The 19,319-nt window shown below is 41.0% G+C and overlaps 2 protein-coding genes across 3 annotated transcripts; one reads left to right on the top strand and one right to left on the bottom strand.

Annotated features, from left to right (window-relative positions):
• Positions 1-1,429: 1,429 nt before the first annotated feature.
• On the bottom strand, positions 1,430-8,421 carry abtb1 (ankyrin repeat and BTB (POZ) domain containing 1). Its single transcript, XM_030368602.1, has 12 exons — positions 8,208-8,421; positions 7,416-7,478; positions 7,251-7,306; positions 6,729-6,873; positions 5,662-5,821; positions 4,834-4,879; positions 4,637-4,753; positions 4,404-4,516; positions 4,202-4,300; positions 3,937-4,104; positions 3,303-3,503; positions 1,430-2,907 (listed from the first exon to the last, which is right to left on the bottom strand). The coding sequence occupies exons 1-12, from the start codon at positions 8,261-8,263 to the stop codon at positions 2,701-2,703; spliced, it is 1,431 nt and encodes a 476-aa protein (XP_030224462.1). The 5' UTR covers positions 8,264-8,421; the 3' UTR covers positions 1,430-2,700.
• Positions 8,422-14,965: 6,544 nt separating this feature from the next.
• On the top strand, positions 14,966-19,319 carry LOC115552475 (keratin, type II cytoskeletal 8). Of its 2 annotated transcripts, XM_030368634.1 has the most exons (10): positions 14,966-15,342; positions 15,575-15,783; positions 15,941-16,001; positions 16,163-16,258; positions 16,345-16,509; positions 16,738-16,863; positions 17,342-17,562; positions 17,668-17,714; positions 18,998-19,056; positions 19,212-19,319. In XM_030368634.1, the coding sequence occupies exons 1-10, from the start codon at positions 15,070-15,072 to the stop codon at positions 19,224-19,226; spliced, it is 1,272 nt and encodes a 423-aa protein (XP_030224494.1). In that variant the 5' UTR covers positions 14,966-15,069; the 3' UTR covers positions 19,227-19,319. The 2 variants fall into 2 exon arrangements, with proteins under 2 accessions (XP_030224494.1, XP_030224485.1); XM_030368625.1 differs by having other exon boundaries at positions 14,967-15,342; positions 18,998-19,265.

Genomic DNA, 19,319 nt, shown 5'->3' with positions numbered 1-19,319 from the left:
GAGATCTTCTTGGCAACAACTGATTAATTTAGACCTTTTGTATCCAGCAGGCCTATGTCCTTTTGTTACATAATAGTTGGGGCCTTTTAAGCAAGTATCGTTTGAGGTTTAAGACAAGAGCAGGCTGAGTAAACAAGGTAAAATACGAGTTCATCGTTCAATGGCAGTAAAATTATTAGAAATGATTTATATGTTTTGTTTTCAGTTTATTACCAGATGACATCAAAGGAAGATATTTGGAAAGGAATCAAAATAGGACCTCAACTACTAGCTTCTTGCATATATACATGTTGTTTACCTCATGCCAGTAATACACACTGAGGATATTAATACATGTGAGCTGCATATATTGAACGCTATTATTGTTGCAAGAATGATTCCTCATTCGTAGTATGTGGTTCAAAGCAATAATTTGTTCAAATTATAAAACCACAACATAAGAATTTCAGCTATTTTACATCCTCAGTTATTGAAAAACAAAAGACGTAGAAGTTGTTTGCAAGCTGTGAGCCTGGCCTCCTATCATACTCTGCACTTGGGCTTAGTTCAGGTTTTAGTTACAACAAGCTAGGGAACTTACAATGTAGCCATTCATGTTTATTCCAAAGGAAAAAGCCAAAACAGACGCAAAGCACTGATGCAGTGGGCTGAAATCTCCCACCATTTTAAAGACAAAAATAGCTCTTTAGGAAGGTGAATGAGGTACCAATGTTTGTAACATCTTGAACAAATCATAATTAAAGTTATAAAATATAAATGATGTATACACATTACATTAAGGAGTTTTCCAATGGTAACTGCTATTCCAGTTAGTTGGTCTGTATCGCTGCTATTTTGCAAAGTTTTCTGATCAAATATACTAGTCAACATGCTGCTACATGCAAACGGGAAATGCAATTTGACACCTAGAAGCCAACCATGGGTTATTTAGTTACCTCAGAACCAAATAATAGGTCTCAAGACTAGCAGCACATTTTAATTCGTGGCTTTCAGTATACTAATCCTGAACAGATGGTGTATTACAATATTTTGTAATAGGAATCACTGTTATGTAGGGAACTCTCCTATATTGTGTTTGGTTTTGCAGAACTTGTTCCAATTTGTATAAAAAAGCCTGTCCACTGTTGTTTTAAAGCCTAGGCCTCCATTAAGTTTGTACTTCCGAAGGCCTCTTTGTACTTCTGAAGGTCTTTTGGTACTTCCGCAGGCCTTTTCAGATCAGGCTGATGGGGTTTACAATGGCAACAATACACCACGTGTAAGTGCATCTGTGCAAAGCTAAACAGTCCATTGCTAGCAAAACATACCAGTGACCTTGGCTTAACAGAAAAAAGGTCCACTGCCGTTGCAAGCGATGAAGCACATACAAAGAGAAATAGCTCCATCTACAGGAGCCGTTCTGAATAGTAAATGAATCGGACAAAAGAAAAAGAATATATATACCTTTTTATTCAACATACATTACTTGATAGTGCCAAATAAAAAAAGAATACAAAGGTTTTTGCTGTCATGCTAACTAATGCAATTGAGGAAAATCCTGAATGCCTACATATATTGTATTTTTAAATGATAGCCATGATAGCATCCATTGTAGTTTATTAGGTTGAAGATACCCGAAAGTAGGCAAAGGTCAGAAAAGGGGTCATATCTACATAAAACCTATGTAAAGCGCATTAATGTTAAGTATTTTTTCTAGATCACTCAGAAATAACGGACCTCTTAATTCAGACTAATTCACTGGCATTGTTTGCCAAAATAAGCAGAGTGAATGTATTTGTACAGCGTATTATAGAAGTGTATCATACATGCCATACTCATAATATAGAGCTATGTCTACCATTAAACAAGGTAGCTAAGTAAGTTCAAGTCAATGCATGCATTTATAATAAGGTGACCAGATTCCTCAAATGAAAAACTGTGACATTTGTAGTTTGGCAGTTCCCCCCCCCCCCCCCCCCCCCAAAATAGTAAATATTATTCCTAAAATGGGACATATTTACATTTAGCCTATTCTCACCATGGTAAATGTAGTACTGTAGTAACATATTGCGCTGTACTCCTGGCCCAACGCTTAACTATGATGTGTTTTAAGCTTTGGTAAACCAGCCATAAAACGAACTAAGGTAGGCAACTCAAATACCATACCATTCTATATGGTATTGATAGCCCATTGTTTATGATCGGTTATGCCTGCTTATGGTAAAAAGTTGTACGGTTAGATAAACCCCTTTGAAGAAAGTTTGCATCAAAGCCTCTCAGATAGACACTGGCCTAATGAGCAACTGTCTCAAAATTAATATTCATGATGAGTAAACCAGAACCTTTGCCATTTAAAAATCAATCAATATATTTGTACAATTATAACATTTTTCAGTGTGGACATTTCCGGGGGCAGCTCCTTCAAGCGAATTTCCCTTGAAAGCTGGGATATCTGGTCACCCTTATTCATAATGCATTCATAAATAGATACCATACACAATATAAACACTTCTACGCTTTTGCTGCCGAATTCTTTGTGAGAAAAAAAAGTACATGTCAGCCCAAAAACTTCAAGCATTCGCTTTTTTCCCCAACAATTCTATACATTTTCCATTCAAAACATTTAAAAAACCTTCCATAAGGCCACTTAAAGGACAGGTCTGATCCAATAGGGAGAGCGTCATTCAAAGCAGTGTATGCAAGACGATGCCTGGCTGACACTTAACACTCGAGTCCGATACTGACCAGTAGCTGCTCCAGCACTTGCAGTTTCTGGTTGGCCTCCTCGATGGCACTGTACGTCTGGACGTTAGTGGTGATGTGGTAGCGGATGTCGTCCACCAGAGGGATGGAGTCCATATCCTGGCGATCCACTACAGACCTAGCATCCTCTTGGATCATCTCTGCAAACTCAGCACTGTTCACAAGCTGGGAAAACACAGAAATTTCTGGTTAAATATAGTGGGGCGAGATGGTCAATATTAGGAGCAAAATGGTTCTTGTTAAACCTCATAATAAGGGTTTGGGCATATAGTGCCCAAGCGTCTTGGTATAACCTAATGTGTACCTATATTTACAACTAAGACAAAAGGCCTACTGAGATACTAGATGTGTACTGAGCAAAACATGTTTTTTTTGCAAAATGGGTGTTATGGTCATTTTAAGCCAAAATGATCTTGTCCAGTGTGAAAAATTGAAACAAATACAAATGTACGTGTTTCGTGTTTGCGATATATTCTCTGAGTCCCAGCAGAGAATGTAAACAAACATCATGCACGGCATCAGCACCTAGTGCCAACACAGACACAGAACGAGACGTTCACCTTCTCTATGATCTTGGCCATCAGCTCTTTGCACTGGTCCTCCAGGCGCGAAAGGCTGAAGAGCTTGGCCGTCTTCCAGATCTCCAGAACATTGTCCTCACATACAGTCTTAGCCAGCGCGGCTCCACACAGGCGCTTCAGGCCTGGGAGCAGATACATGTCGGCCACGTACAACATGTCCAGCACGTTGTCGGGGAATAACTGGACACAGAAAAATCACTGATTCATCGTGAATTAATGATTATGTAAAACTACCTTCGGCAGCCTTAGGTATTCCCTTGGTATATTTTAAAATGTCAAGTACTGTTAGGTATGGGCACAGAACATATATTGGAAAAGGCTGTGGGTCTGGTTGGTGATACAGACATTGCTCGTCTTCAACATAGCCTAATAATGGTGATAAGGTTTTGGTGAGAGGGCATAAACGTTTTACAACAAATTTTGTCAAGAAAATGCCATTGTGTGTTTGCAAGGAGTATTCTAATAATTTAGGATACATATCCCGGTGGAGGGCTAACTACTTCTGGCAAGCGTTACTAGTCAGTATTTCAACTTCCAGTTATTAGCTCAGCGTTTTCAGATATGTTAGATGAATGCAGATGCAAGCAGTGTGTTGCCATGTGAGCGACCCTACCTCAGTATCATCACCGTAGATGTAGTAAAGGAGGCAGATAAACACTTCGTAGGAGATGTTGTGGAGCGTGAGCACTGGGACGTTGGGCTGGGTGGTCAGTATTTCTCCCTCACTGAAATGGTCCTCCAACATAGCTTTAAAGTAGTCGCTACGTCCGCAGAAAAATGCCTATAACACATGCACACATAAACAGCTTGCCGGCCATCGAACCAAGCCAGGGTCACAAGACAGGAAAACATTGGATAAAACCTGACTGTGGAAATACCTTGTGACATAAGAAATTGTACCCTTCCACTTTGAAGGCAATGTCCGGGTAAGTGGGGTAGTCATCGGTTATGATAAAAGGAAGCTGACCACATCCAACCTGTTAAAAATACATCAATAAATGTATGAGCTTAAAAAGCCCTCACTGAATATGTTAAAAAAAAGTACATGGTCACTCATGACGAGATATCCTGATCCCTTACTCTTAATTCTGCAGGCAGGGCACCCACTGCCAGCTGCAGCATATGTTCCTGCAGCCGATCGCTGTGAGGTCCAAGGGTAAGGACCTTCACACAAATTCCAGGTTTATTGGAAACTACAGGATATTAAAGACAACAGCACAAGAGATGTGAGTTACTGATAATCAAAAGATCGCCAAACTTAATGTAATACCTAATTATATCGATGCATAAGAAGCGTAAGACAAGGTTCTTACCATATTCATACACCTGTTTACATTTATGCTGAAGGTCCTCTGTAAGGTCATCCATTTTACACTGTTTAGCCAGCAGTCTGCAGTCTTCAATAAAGCTTACGTTGATGTCCATGCGTCCTTCGAGGAACAACTATTATTATTATTACACCAAACAAGAATTTTTAAGGCATGACAGAAAAAGAAGGCTCAATATCTACCTGTGTAGATATACTGCAGGAGCGCTCCAAAAGCTGCAGGGTTTATCTGTAAAAAGGAAATATTTCATTTTAATCTCATTATGCTTCTGTTTTATCAAGTTGTTTGATCAAGTTTCATAGTCAAAGCACTTAAGGGTGCAGTGTGTAGGATTTGGTGGCATCTAGCGGTGAGGTTGCAGATTGCAACCGACTGAATATCCCCCCTTCCCTCACTTCCTCTCACCCCTCCTTCCAATATAATAGGCAAAGCTATGGTGGCCTATACTGGCCTGTATGGTATCAGTAGGTGCATCCAAACTGATGTCATCCTTTACGACAGCGTCAAGCCAATGTAATGAGGTTCCTTAATCGATTTATACATTTTGATCATTGTTATTTGAAAACGCCTCCTCTCTAGAGCCGTTATTCTGTTCTGGGCTACTGTAGAAACATGGTGGTAAAACGTGGCGGGCTTGGTGGAAGAGGACCTGCTCCCTATGGAGATCCAAAGCCATTCTCAGGTAACAAAAACACAACGATTCTTCCGGATTTGACACAAATACAAAATACTTAACAATATTATATTCCATTTCCGCAAAGTACATTCCGCTTGATGCCAATAAAACACTCAGCTTTAAAAATGCATTTGAATATTATCAAAGTCCATTATGTGTTTAACTGGCAGTCAGCTGGTACTAGCAATAATGTGGTAAAGTTTTCAATGTTTCTCCAACACCTCTACCAGCCCCAAGGATTTACCAGACTGGCCATGCTTAGCTTCCAGAGAAACCAGCAGTTCAAGGCCGGTGGCTAAGGAAATGGCTGACTCTGGTGTGAATTAGGTCTTACCAAAGGGTGTTTGAGTGTGATCAAGTTCTTTCCTTTCCACTTGGTTTCAAACATTGTCGTGAAGTACTCGGATCGTGCGCTGAGAACACAGCGGTGAGCCAGGAATATCTCGCCATGGATCATGAACTTTACATCACTGTGCTGTCCCTGCTCAAGTATCCTGGAAATTAAATTAACAGCATACAAGGAATATATAGGTTACATTGGGGAGAGCCTGGTTATCCAGTCAACTAGTGAAAATCTATAGTCTTTGTTGCTTGATTTGAAAGCAAACATGACAAAGCATTCCCTCATCTCTTTTATGTTTGTCTCAATAAGTATTTTCTACCTGGGTTTCTTGCCCCACTACGACTGCAGGTGGTACATGCAATAAACAATTATATAGATAATTGAAAATCAATATGTTCTAAATATTGTTCAGTAAATATATCATTATGGCTTGTTATTATTTAAGAAACAGTGTTTTGCTTTGTGCATTCCATCATACGTTTTAGATTGTAATGTATCCACCGATTCTTTGTGTCATTTTGTGTTTGCTAAGTAAAAAACACTAGGAGCATAAGCAGCATGGCTTACTTTTTCTTTCCACTGTTTCCTACAGGCCATGATCTCTAGTCTAAAAATCTAATTATATATTTTCAATTACATTTGATTTTTTAGCCCTTTATCAAAGTTAGAATTCAGAAAAAAAAAAAAGTGTATAAAGTTGATCTGGCATAATTTGCTCAGCCATGGCAGTGTTAAATTATTTTCCTGTTTGCATAAGGGGATCGCGAATGGTCTTGATGTCAATTTAGTGTCACACCATGATTACAGTGTCAAAGGGCTTAGCAAGCCATATGTATTTTTCTCAGCCACTACAATGTTTATATTTTTTTACAGTTTGCTCTACGAAAGGTCTTGTTGACCCTATGGTGTATATACACCTTAAGTCAAAGGTTGGGAACCAGTGGACTACATGACAATGTAAACACTTAATACACCTATTGTGATGGGCTGGGAAACTGTCAAATCATAATTATCTGAATGATTCCCAAATTAATTACAACTAAGCAATTGAGCCTTACATGTGCAGGAAGTAGTCAAAGTAGTCCCGTTGCATTGTTTTGGCAGTAATGCACTTGTGTTCTTTGAGCAGACGTCGAATAGAGTCTTTCAGGGAGCCGTACACACACCTCTCTCCATCGAATGTGTTGGCTTCGCATTTGGCACCTGAAATCATAGAGTTGGAACCACTCTTGACCTTCTGAACGTGATAATTATACGAGACCAATCCAGGTCACAACCAGCAACGGAACACCGTATTACGATGAAAAAGTATAAATAATGATAAATTAGTGGGAATTTATTGATCAAACATGTTTACAATATGCAAAATAAACCTTAGTTTTTTAAATATAGTGACTTTAAATTGTGTTTTGTCTGACCCTCTGGGGGGTATTTGGCTCATCCTTTTTGAAGTAAACACATACCATACATTCATGCACACCCTATTAAAGACACTATACATACCTGTTCCGTTGGCTCATCCTGTTTGAAGTGAACACATACCATACATTCATGCACACCCTATTAAAGACATTACATACCATGAGCCAACAGGTACTGGACAAGTTCTTCATGACCACAGAGGCAAGCACAATACCTGAAGAACAACAAAGGTTAACATTACAAATAGATTGAGTAGAAACCATAGAGGTAAAACTGCAAAGAAAGCATCCACATAACGTTACATCTTATGACGTCATACTCACAGTGGGGTGCAGTCCCATTTATCCCTCAAATTAATGTCCACGTCTCGTTCTTCAACAAGATACCTTTTTAGAAAAAAAACATAGTGTTTTGCAATAAATAAATAAATAATGCATTGTAAGAAATTATTGCAATATAATAAAAGCTGAAAGAGAAAATAAGCACATCTAAAATACATAATAAATAAATGTAAAAAATTTGGTCCAAACACACGGTACAGATATTAATAGTAATACATCCTCCGGTCATGTTACTGCTACTACCAGTAAACATCTTTGGAACTACCGACATGCAACAGAAGCCAGCCCTGGTCGAAAACTAAAAGAAGGCGATCACTCTTTTTGATTAAGCTGGTATCGAAAACAAAACTTTAACGATACGGCTGCAAACCGTGATGTTATTAAAAGCAACACATAACTTATTATTCACCTACCGCCGTGCAAGTAAACATTTGCTTGTAGCTGCTACTGCTATTGAGATGAACGAGTAATAGACTACAACGAACAGAGAGCGATAATTAAAGGCACCTATATGACCGTAGTTCACTACTATGGATGCAGTAAGGGTGTTGTGAGAAATGTAAATAAGCTGTCACCTCCGCCATGTCCCACAACATGAACAGTGACCATGGGGACTCCGACTAACATACCCAATTGTGATTGGGTATGTTAGTCGGTCTGGGTGCCACTAAACGTAAAGAAAAAACGCAAAAAAATGACATATTTAAAGAGCCCGGAAACCAGCTGAGCCAGGACTGTGCAGGACTGAGTTGTCAACAACGATTTGGTCGTTACCTGACTCTAGAAATGTCCCCCTTCTTGCAGCTGGAAAATAACTCGTATCCGTCCATAATCGATGCAGCGTTTTCAGTTCTCTCTTATACATTGAAACGGCCCAACTCTCGATCAGTTTGTACCTGTTTACTGTCAGGTAAAGGGTGCAACTTTCAGATTGTTTTGCTCTGCGTATCTGTGACTCCCAATGCTTGGTTTAGGAATGCAGTGGTCATGTGACTAAAAGGGGAGGAGCTATTGCCACAATGATCCCCTTCAGAAACTGGCTTGAAAACGGGTTGGTTGGTCGGTTTTACTACAGATTTGAATGGTTTTGCGTCAATATTCAGCCATCGTATTTGATGAGTCTCCAGATGCTTGGTTTGAACTTCACATTTACCTTCATATTTTTCAAGAAACCTTGGTTTTAAAACGAAAAAACCATCTCTTCAGAAAGCAACTGAACTGAGTAAAATGATATAGTATTTTAGACACATAATACCCAATAAATGTGATAAACAATTTTAATTGTACACAACTTTAAACAATTATTTGGAAGCAGTTTTTTGGAAATTTTAAAAAATTGCACATTTGGTATGCTGATGATTACCTAGAATTAGGCTCTAACTAAGTATTTCGTCAGTACAAATGCCATAAAATATGGAAGGACTTGGCTGAGTCTGGTATGATGTCCCGTCTAAATGCCACAATCCTAAATGAGAAAGTTATACATATGACATTATACAAAATAAATCAGCAACCTTGTTTATCCTGATTTCATTACAACTTCATTGCAGATTACTTCTACACAATGTATAGGCCATGATGAAGGCCAACATACCTTCTGGAGCAGGGGCTAAGATCATATGGCAGTGGTTGTTGCTGACCAACAAGTCTGAAAATAGACTGTATCAACAAAATGAACACAAAATAGTTGATACTATAATGCAAATATATTTCTGAGATACAAAGTTACATTTACCAATTGGACAACTCTAGGGCAATTTCCAGGTGAACAATATCTATTTACCAAAATCTAAAATCAGAGTAGATAATGAAATGCCTGAAAAGGGGATATAAGTAAGACAAATTCTTTCCAGCCTAAAATGTCATGAAGAATTTGCAATGAACTTACCCAAAGGTTGAATTGTAATTACGTAAACTCTCACGTGGCTGTCCTAAAATACATTTCAAGTTATTAAATGTCTATACGGCTGTGGCAACTGAAAAGGTTCCTGAGCCCAGGTCTAAAGCAAACAAGTTCTGTCCTAGTATTGAATTACCTCGAACATGAGCAGGTGTATATCATTTCTTATAAAATGTCTATCCACACATCAGTTTTCCATTTGACTTTGAGAACGACCCTGTGCCGTTCATCCAGATCCTTGGTACTCACATGGTCGGGTGTGTACAGGTATCAGACCAATGTCGACCAGAACTGAAACAAACCAGTCTGTCAAACCGCTTTTAACTTGCCATGTTAAACATGACTTACGTACAATGGAATCCAATACAGAACATGGTTTATCTCCTAAGTGCTTTTGAATTATTGGATAGGGGGTCAAAATATCTGATGTTTCTGAGCATATACCAGAGAAGGGTGTGGGTTGAGTGATGTGTAATGTGGCAGTAAGGAAGGCCTACCTATGCTGTATGGTTTACAGTACAGGATTTTGTGCTCCTAAGCAAAGGCATCCACATAGTCTACCATGCTGGTCTTGATATTGATAGCTGTCAGCACAACCACATCATCTCTTCCAGGAGATTAAAACGTTAAAATGTGTGAATTAACAAGCTATACTACACAGCACAATGTGTTGGCATTTGACCATCACTAGCTGAAGCAGGAGCTTTTGACCATAGCTGAAGCAGGAGCATTTGACCATCAATAGCTAGAGCACTAGGAGCATTTGACTATCACTAGCTGCAGCATTAGGAGCATTTGACTATCACTAGCTGCAGCACTAGGAGCATTTGACTATCACTAGCTGCAGCATTAGGAGCATTTGACTATCACTAGCTGCAGCACTTGACCATCACTAGCATCACTAGCAAAGGTTCATCACTAACAAAATCTTTATGGCTGAGAAAAAGTTAGGTTGATGCTCATTGATGAGAATTGATGAGAATATGATGTACTACAGTGAAAATCGAACTGAGACATCAACCATAATCATTATCCATCCTAATTGTGGGATGTACTTGATATGTTGCCACACCCTCCCTCTGGAACTGGAACCAAGCACATCTGACAGGCTAGCACACTCCCATCATTTAAACAGGCCCTCAAAACCCACCTTTCAACACATAACCTCTTTCCATTCCCTCCCTCCTTTGAACTATACCTTGTTTTATCAACCTATTTCAGTTTTTTGGCTACCTATTTTATTTTATCGTATTTAATCTCTTTACTTATATACGTTATTATTCAATTATTTTATTCTGTGTTCACCTTGTTAAGCGACATACGTTGAATGTATTATTATTCTTTCTGACGACAGTGAAAGAAAGGGCAACTATATGTTGCCCTTTCAAAGATAAGCTGTGCACTGAAAAATAAAAAACGTTTTGTGAAAATTCTGGGGCATATGAAAGGGTCAAAAGTTCAATAGTTTCTAGTAAATGAAATAGGTATTATTTAGAAGAATATATTCTTCGTATTTTAAGAGGGTAAAGACAATATTGGCAATGGCATGCTTGCTAAAGATTCTTGCTACACAAACATATGGCCAGACTGAGGCCCCGTCCACATGGAGCCGAAACGGGCGAAAACGATCCGGTTTCGTTTTATGCGGTTCAGGAATATCTCCGTAAAAAGACGGAGTCATTGCGAAACCGCATCGAGCTGTAGAAACGCTGTAGTAAATATTCAAGGCGCTGGTTCTCCACAGAAAAAACTGGAGTGCATACAGCCTGCGCGCATACAGCCTGCGCGCTGTATACAAACATTCAGTCACGAGGAGAATCAACCTTTTAAATTGAGCAGAAATTCTTTTTAATGTAGAGTTAGTAATTCAATTAATCAAGGGGCTATATTTAAAGCCACAAAAAGAATACAAATAAAATAATAAATAAAAAATTCAACGCAACTCTGACGTCCCCCAGCTGGTGGGGGGCTAATGACGTCATCGTTTGTGTTTCAGGCGTCCACACGAATCCTAACCCGAAACCGCGTAGGTCCGGATAGACCACCTCCGAGGGTGGTTTCTGAAATGTGCGGTTTCGGGCACCTGATTCGCCGGCTCCATCTGGACGGTCGGCCGAAACGCACAAGACTTATGCGGTTTCACCAAAAAAACGGCTTTGTGTGGACGGGGCTGTTACGTATTTTAGGAACACAAGCTGTATTTCCCTCACTTAACCAATAGGGGGTAGGACCAAATATATAAGCCGTAAATACTACACATAGCCACAAGGGAAAGCAGGACATTACTGAAGGCTACAATAGATACTTTAGCCACAGAGGGCAGCATCACAGACCAGGCGAGGAAAACCGAGGATTACGTCACACCGGTTTCTCTCCAAGTCTTCCGGTCCTCGCTGAGTCCATAAAGAAGACCACCTGGCCACGAAAACTTTAGAACTCTCCCGGCAGCGATTACAATACGTGGGTTTGTGGTTAGGATCAGCTAGGAGAACACTCTCGCACGTGCTAAGGCACATCTCCAATCTCTCTTTACTTCAGAGCATCAGTTTACCATACCGAAAATACTTTATACAAATAAAGTCTCGTTAAAGCTATTCCTTTGGATTCGACCCCTCTTTCCAAGAAGTTTATTGCAGGGCCTAAAATGACCTTATGCCAATCTAGTTCCAAATCGTGGGCCTCAGGTTCATTGACATTTCTGAGGGCATCCTGCAATCAAAACAAGGAAGCTAGATCCTGAAAAATATCCATCCGAAACAATCCCTCCCCTCCCTCCTGTGCCACACCCCCAATTCACATGACTAGCTCGCTACAGCAATAGGTCTGCGTAGCCCTGCGAAAGACTTTCAAAAGGCAGAGCAGGGTAGTTATGCAGGACAGGTAGACCCTCCAAATATTTCCCTTTTGGACAGGCTTATTATTGGCCTGTGATAACATATACTATAAGTTGCCCTTTTTGTGTGGGAGCATTTGATTAACTGACTACTGCCAGAATGTTAATAGAATTTCAGCAAATCTGAAAAACAAATTATGCTAAAAAACATCCATAACGTTGCTTTAAGACAAACCCACAATACAATATAGCTGCTTTAAAATACTCCACTGATTGAACCTTACCTTGTATTGCCTCCATAATCCACCTTTTTAGGGGTCCAAGCCAACAGGTTGGATCCCTATTGTTTTTGTAAGGATTATTATTAGGGGTCCAAGCCAACAGGTTGGATCCCTATTGTTTTTGTAAGGATTTTTCCTATTATTATTCCCCCGTAAAAGTGGGAATACAGCCCAAACCGTAAATGTTGCACACACGCCAATTGCATGACTAGATCCAGGTCCGTGAGGACTACGCAGACGACAAAATCCAGACACGCCGGTCCCTAGGTGGCGCTATACCAAGGAATACGCGTTTGGGGCTATAACTCCCACACCGAACCTCCCACAGTCAAAAACTTGTACGCACATATTCACTGGAGTCTGCTGCATCTTTTGGCATAGGCCACGCCCATTTGCGTCCATAATTTTTTTTCGCTAAATCGCGAAAACCGCAAAACTGTTTTTTCCCTACTCCTCCCACATTTCTTGACCAATCGACACCAAACTTTGCACACGACATCGTCAGACAAACACGAAAAGAAAAACTCAAACATTTTTTGATCCGACCTTCGATTACGAAACGGTAGCATTTTGAAAATTTGTTTATTAGCTACGTTTTACGTCGAAAATCAAAAATCCAGAAAAATACCAAAATTAGCCATCGGATCAAGTCCAAATTTTACACACATGTCGGTGCTACCCTTAGTGGCGTTCGAAAAAGATTTCGGAAAATTTTGCCATAAGGGGGCGCAATAAACGAGGAAATTGTATATCTTCTAATTGGCCAGAGGAATGCTCTTCAAACTCAAGGGAAACCATCAAGGGGCAAACCCGAGTCTACATAGACAATATGGCCAAGAATTATTAATGTGGGCGGGAGTTATTTGGCAAAGGAAAATTGTCTTTGGAAAATTAAAAATTTCGCCACAGGGCGGCGCCAAAAAACGACGACATTGTCTATCTCCTATTTGGCCAATGGAATGTTCTGAAAACGCGTTTTAGGCTATAACTCCCACACCGAAGCTCCCACAGTCAAAAACTTTATATCCACATGTTGTTCACGGTAGCGTTTTGAATACTTGCTTTGCGTTGTGCCGGCGAAATGCACATTTCTTGTCGCGTTGTGCCGGCGAAATGCACACTTCTTGGACCCCTGCATAACTGCTTGCAGTTCTAGTTATTATTATTCTTACCCCCCTAAAAGTGGGCCCACACCCCAAACCGTAAATGGTGCCGACACGCAAATTGCATGACTAGGTCCAGATCTGTTCGGACTAAGCAGACGACAAAATCCAGACCTGCCGGCCACTAGGTGGCGCTATAACAAGAAAATCGCGTTTGGGGCTATAACTCCCACACCGAACCTCCCACATTCAAAACCTTGAACACACAGATTCACTGGAGTCTGATGCATCTTTTGGCATAGGCCACGCCCATTTGCGTCTATAATTTTTTTTCGCAAAATCGCGAAAACCGCAAAACTGTTTTTTCCCAACTCCGCCCACATTTCTTGACCAATCGACACCAAACTTTGCACACGACATCGTCAGACGCACACGAAAAGAAAAACTATATACTTTTTTGATCCGACCTTCGACTACGAAACGGTAGCGTTTTGAATATTGCTTTATTAGCTACGTTTTACGTCGATACGCAAAAATTCAGAAAATACCAAAATTAGACATCGGATCAAGTCCAAATTTTAGACACATGTCGGTGCTACCCTTAATGGCGTTCAATAAAGAATTCGGAATATTTCGCCATTAGGGGGCGCAATAAACGAGGAAATTGTATATCTTCTAATTGGCCAAAGGAATGTTCTTCAAACTCAAGGGAAACCATCAAGGGGCAAACCCGAATCTATATAGAAAATATGGCCAAGAATTATTAATGTGGGCGGGAGTTTTTGGCAAAGGAAAATTGTCTTTGGAAAATGTCGCCACAGGGCGGCGCCAAAAAACGACGACATTGTCTATCTCCTATTTGGCCAATGTTCTGAAAACGCGTTTTAGGCTATAACTCCCACACCGAAGCTCCCACAGTCAAAACCTTTATATCCACATGTTGTTCACGGTAGCGTTTTGAATACTTGCTTCGCATTGTGCCGGCGAAACGCACATTTCTTGCCGCGTTGTGCCGGCGAAATGCACACTTCTTGGACCCCTGCATAACTGCTTGCAGTTCTAGTTTGTAAATGTCTTTGTAAATCTCTGAAATGTTCATTTTCATGGATCACAGTGTTTCTTTGAAACATTGAACATGTGGGTTTTAAAATAGAATAATGTAATACATAGACAGAAATAGACAATGTAGCCCTCATTGTTCCCATACCATTTAAACATTTGCAGTCTTTTTTAAGAATGAATAAACAATTCATGTCACTCTAACAGCAGAGCCATTCACCAAGGTGGGAATCCTACCCTGAAGGAAAACTAAATATTTATGATCTATTTGCATCACCGTGGGTAGCAGAGGTGTGTGTCAAACTGGTTACACCGCTTAACCTCACAATCAAACCCCGCCCTTCCCCGCACACTGATAACAGCTGTCTGCGAGGAGTCTTCATCTCAGTGCTACAATATTTCTAAGCTCATACTGCGCCTCCCCACATCAACAGTATCCTCCACGCACATTGCGACCACCATGAGTTTGAGATCAAAGCATGGCAGCATCCAGAAGGGTCGATACTCCGGATACTCAGGGGGCTTCAGCAGCATGTCTCTGGGGTCCAACTCTGGCCCCAGAGCCAGCAGCTTCTCCTCCCCCGGAGGCGCCCCTATCAAAGCTGTGTCCGTCAACCTCAATCTGCTCACCCGACTCAACGTGGCCATAGACCCCGAAATCCAAGTCATCCGCACCCATGAGAAGAACGAGATCAAGGGCCTCAATAATCGCTTTGCGTCCTTAATTGATAAGGTAAGCTAATTATTATTTTGTTTTTCCTCAAGTGGTTTGGCTACCAGTCTTTGTCAGGACAGGATAGATAGTTAGAAGACGATAATTGCAATACTTTCATAACCTGAACGCGACTTTCAACGTGGATGTAATTCTGAATGAATACTGCAAGAGTTAGGCTAGTTGCTTATGTTTTTTTTATTGGTTGGTTTAGTGAATGTTGATGACACCTGAGTTATTATCATGCATATAGGTCAGATTCCTAGAGCAACAGAACAAGATGCTAGAGACCAAGTGGAAACTGCTGAGTGAACAGTCCGATGAAGAGTCTAAACTAGAGCCGATGCTGAAGGGCTACATTGCCAACCTGCAGAGACAGTTGGACACGATCGGCAACGACAAGGAAAGGCTGTGCCAGGAGAACGATGTTATGCACAAATATGTGGATGACTACAAGAACCAGTAAGATAGCATTTTTTAGATTTTTTTACTGCATTGTGAAATGTGAAATATGTTCAAAGGAATTTTATTTTAAGATGACATTAAGAGTCATCTTGCCTAATTAAGATATAATTAATCACTTTACTGCAACTTTCAATGTATGATTATGTCGATCCAGATACGAGGAGGAGATCAACAAGAGGAACGGTGCAGAGAATGATTTTGTCATGATTAAAAAGGTACAATATTGGTTATTATCTTAGTCACTCACTCGTTCATTCTCCTTCACTCACACCTGGTTTGAACAGTGCACCGGCCAGCTTTAACGGCCACATTTGCTGATGAGTCTGCAACGTAAAGCCGATGGATTGTGACCCATGCTTCCTCCCCTCACCTCTAGGATGTGGATGCTGGCTATTTGACCAGGGTGGATCTGGAGGATAGGTTGGCTGGCATGACTGACGAAAACCACTTTCTCATTGCCTTCTATGAAACGGTATAGCCTTAATTCAACTGACATGCATTTCATTGTTTGTTCTACTCTGTCTTTATTTTTAACATTGGCCTTGTGTGTGGGTTCAGGAGCTGGAGGAGCTGCGGGAGAGCATGAAGGACACCTCGGTGGTGTTGCAGATGGACAACGCCCGCGGTCTGGACATGAGTCAGATCGTGGCCGAGGTCAAGGCCCAGTACGAGCAGATCGCCGCCCGCGGCCGCGCCGAGGCCGAGGTGGCGTACAAAACCAAGGTGAACCGGAACAAACGTTAACACCTGCAAATCGTTCCTTTTATTTCAGTTGGTTCACGTCATATTGTCGGCTCTCCGAGGTTCAAACATCAGGTGTGAGGCAATACATCTATAAAGGAAATGAAATGTTTAAAGGCAATGCTGGGGGATCTTCCCTCGAGATACATGTTGTATGATGTCATGAGCTGTGATGATAATTAACATTCTATCCTTTGATTTTGTCACCAGTTTGACCAGATGGCTATCCAGGCAGACCAGTACAGCCACGAGCTACGTCAGACTAAGTCGGAGATCGCTGATCTCACCCGTCTGATCGGCCGCGTGCAGAGTGAGATCCAGTCGGCCAAGGGGCAGGTGCGTAGCAGTGGATGGCTTGGGAGGCGAATCAAAGTTGTATTATCAGTTATTTATCAACAGGAAAACATCCTAAAAGACATACAGACTGTGTATGTAATGACACATATGAAGCAGTGCCTATCAAGCAACTGTGAGATATTACATATAGCGGAATCCTGCTGAGCAGAATCCACCTAGATACTGGCTAAGGCATCTAGGATATTTACATACTATTGAAATGTAAAGTTAGGCGTCAAAATGAAACTTCATGGCTGTGGATCCCGACGAACCAGCAGACAATCCCGGTGAACCGGTTCCCGTTGTCGACATGTTTCTTCCATGAACCAAATAAACAAATTCAGTGCAGTTATCAGAGACAACCATATTGAGATTAGACATCGACATGTGGTGTTCATTTTGTTTTGTTTTAAACTGTATCACCGTATCTGGACTATTCCCAGGAAAATGTATCAACCTGTTGAATTATTCTGCTCAGGAATCCTCGCTTGAGAAACAAGTGTCGGAGGCAGAGGACAAAGGGCAGACGGCCACGAGGGACGCCGACGGCCGCATCAGGGACCTGGAGGTGGCCGTGCAGAGAGCTAAGCAGGACATGGCCCGCCAGCTCCGGGAGTACCAGGAGCTGATGAACATCAAGCTAGCCCTGGACATCGAGATCTCCACCTACAGTAAACTGCTGGAGGGTGAAGAGGACAGGTGAGGAGGAGAAGCATCCGGACGACCCTCAAAAACACAACAAGGGCTAAAAGCACAATTTTGAATATAAATGTGTGCTATTTTTTCCTAATTTCTTCACTACAGGATTGGTCAACAGGCTGTGGTCAGCATTCAGACTTTGGCCTACAAACGTAAGTATTCCAAAGAGATTATTATTTTTAAGGCAGTGAACCTTAAACCACTCTTTTTTGTTATAAACAGGGTCATTTGTGTTATATGATCATCAACATTGTAATTTATGCCAGTTTATCACTGCTACTGAAATAAATCCCAAATTTAGAGAAAACTTAAAAAAAAATGTAAATTCTCCCCAAAACACTGTGAACGTTTCACTCTGATGCGTACACAGGTGGCGTTCTTTTCGTGGTGCCAGACTACCTTTTACGAGGTAGTCTGAACTCATGGCCAAGGGGCACTGGCAGTGTGTGTGTGGACTTGTGGAGCTCTATCTGGGCAGTGGTTTAATGGGGTGTCTGCGAGAAAGTTTGGCCTTTCGGACACTTATTATATGACGCAGTGTATGTGGATGGTGAAGCTCGGTCTGAGCAGCGATATATTTATTTAAGGGTTAGGCTTTCCGGACAGCTATGGTATAACGCTACGGTGTGCGGCGGAATTCATGTACAACGTTGCTTATAACGCTCATAGCAGTTACACAACGACAGTACTAAAAAAGTATCATAAAATTGCCTTTGGTTGTAACCCTGGGGTTGTGACCCTGCCCACTCCCCCCCTCTCCCAAAATGCATTTTGAAAATCAAATAGGGTTCGAATTCCATCTGAAACATGTGGGCTCACTGGTTCTTTCAGGCAGGTTTTGTTAAAATGCCTCCTCAATGGATTCAAGCTTAGAAAATGACATAAGTCACCGACTAACGATAGGAATACAACTGCATGGAGCAACAGTTGCCCCATCTTAACTAGAAAAACGTCATGGTTTCTTAGCTTAAATGGTTTGCTAGCTTGAATAACAACAGCTTACTGATATGACATGCAGTGACTTTCAGCTCTTTGTTAACAAATGTAACATACAAGACTTTTAGTGTGTGTGTATGCGCATGCATGTATCTGCGGGCTTGTGTGCATGTATGTGTTTGTATACATGTTGCCATATGTGTGCAACTATGTACAGTATGTATGCCTGTGTGTGTCTTTGTGTATATACGTGTATGTGTTGCATACGTGAATGTGTTTGCATGTGTGTGTGTGTGTGTGTGTGAGTGTGTGTGATAGTGTGTGTGATGGGGTGTGTGTGTGTGTGTGTGTGTGTGTGTGTGTGTGTGTGTGTGTGTGTGTGTGTGTGTGTGTGTGTGTGTGTGTGTGTGTGTGTATATGGTTTTGTGTGTGTGTTTGTACTATTTGCACTGACATAGTATTTGTTTCATGTGTTTTTCCCACTCTGCTTCCCCCCTAGGCGTCAAGGAGATGAACGAGATCAGCAAGCAAGACAGGTCCCCCCCCATTGTCTATAAGGTAGTGGAGACCCAAGACAACATCACATCATATGATTAAACCGAGGTCTTCAATCTAGTTGCATATTTATGCTGGTCTCTCCCTGGTTCTTATTTGTGAATTCTATTCAATTACTATGTTTTGTTAGCAGATTTATTTCGATTTGTGACCAACAGAAACCTGACCAATGAGCCAAACATAAAGGTCTACTGGAGGATTTTGAAGCTGCATATTAACGTGTCTGTGTGACAATTTGTTTAAATAAAAATCCTTTGCAGACTTTA

This window comes from Gadus morhua, chromosome 1 (assembly GCF_902167405.1).
Source record: "Gadus morhua chromosome 1, gadMor3.0, whole genome shotgun sequence".
Taxonomy (NCBI): domain Eukaryota; kingdom Metazoa; phylum Chordata; class Actinopteri; order Gadiformes; family Gadidae; genus Gadus; species Gadus morhua.
The sequence above is the reverse complement of the archived record's forward strand: the minus strand, read 5'-3'. Positions and strand labels throughout refer to the sequence as shown.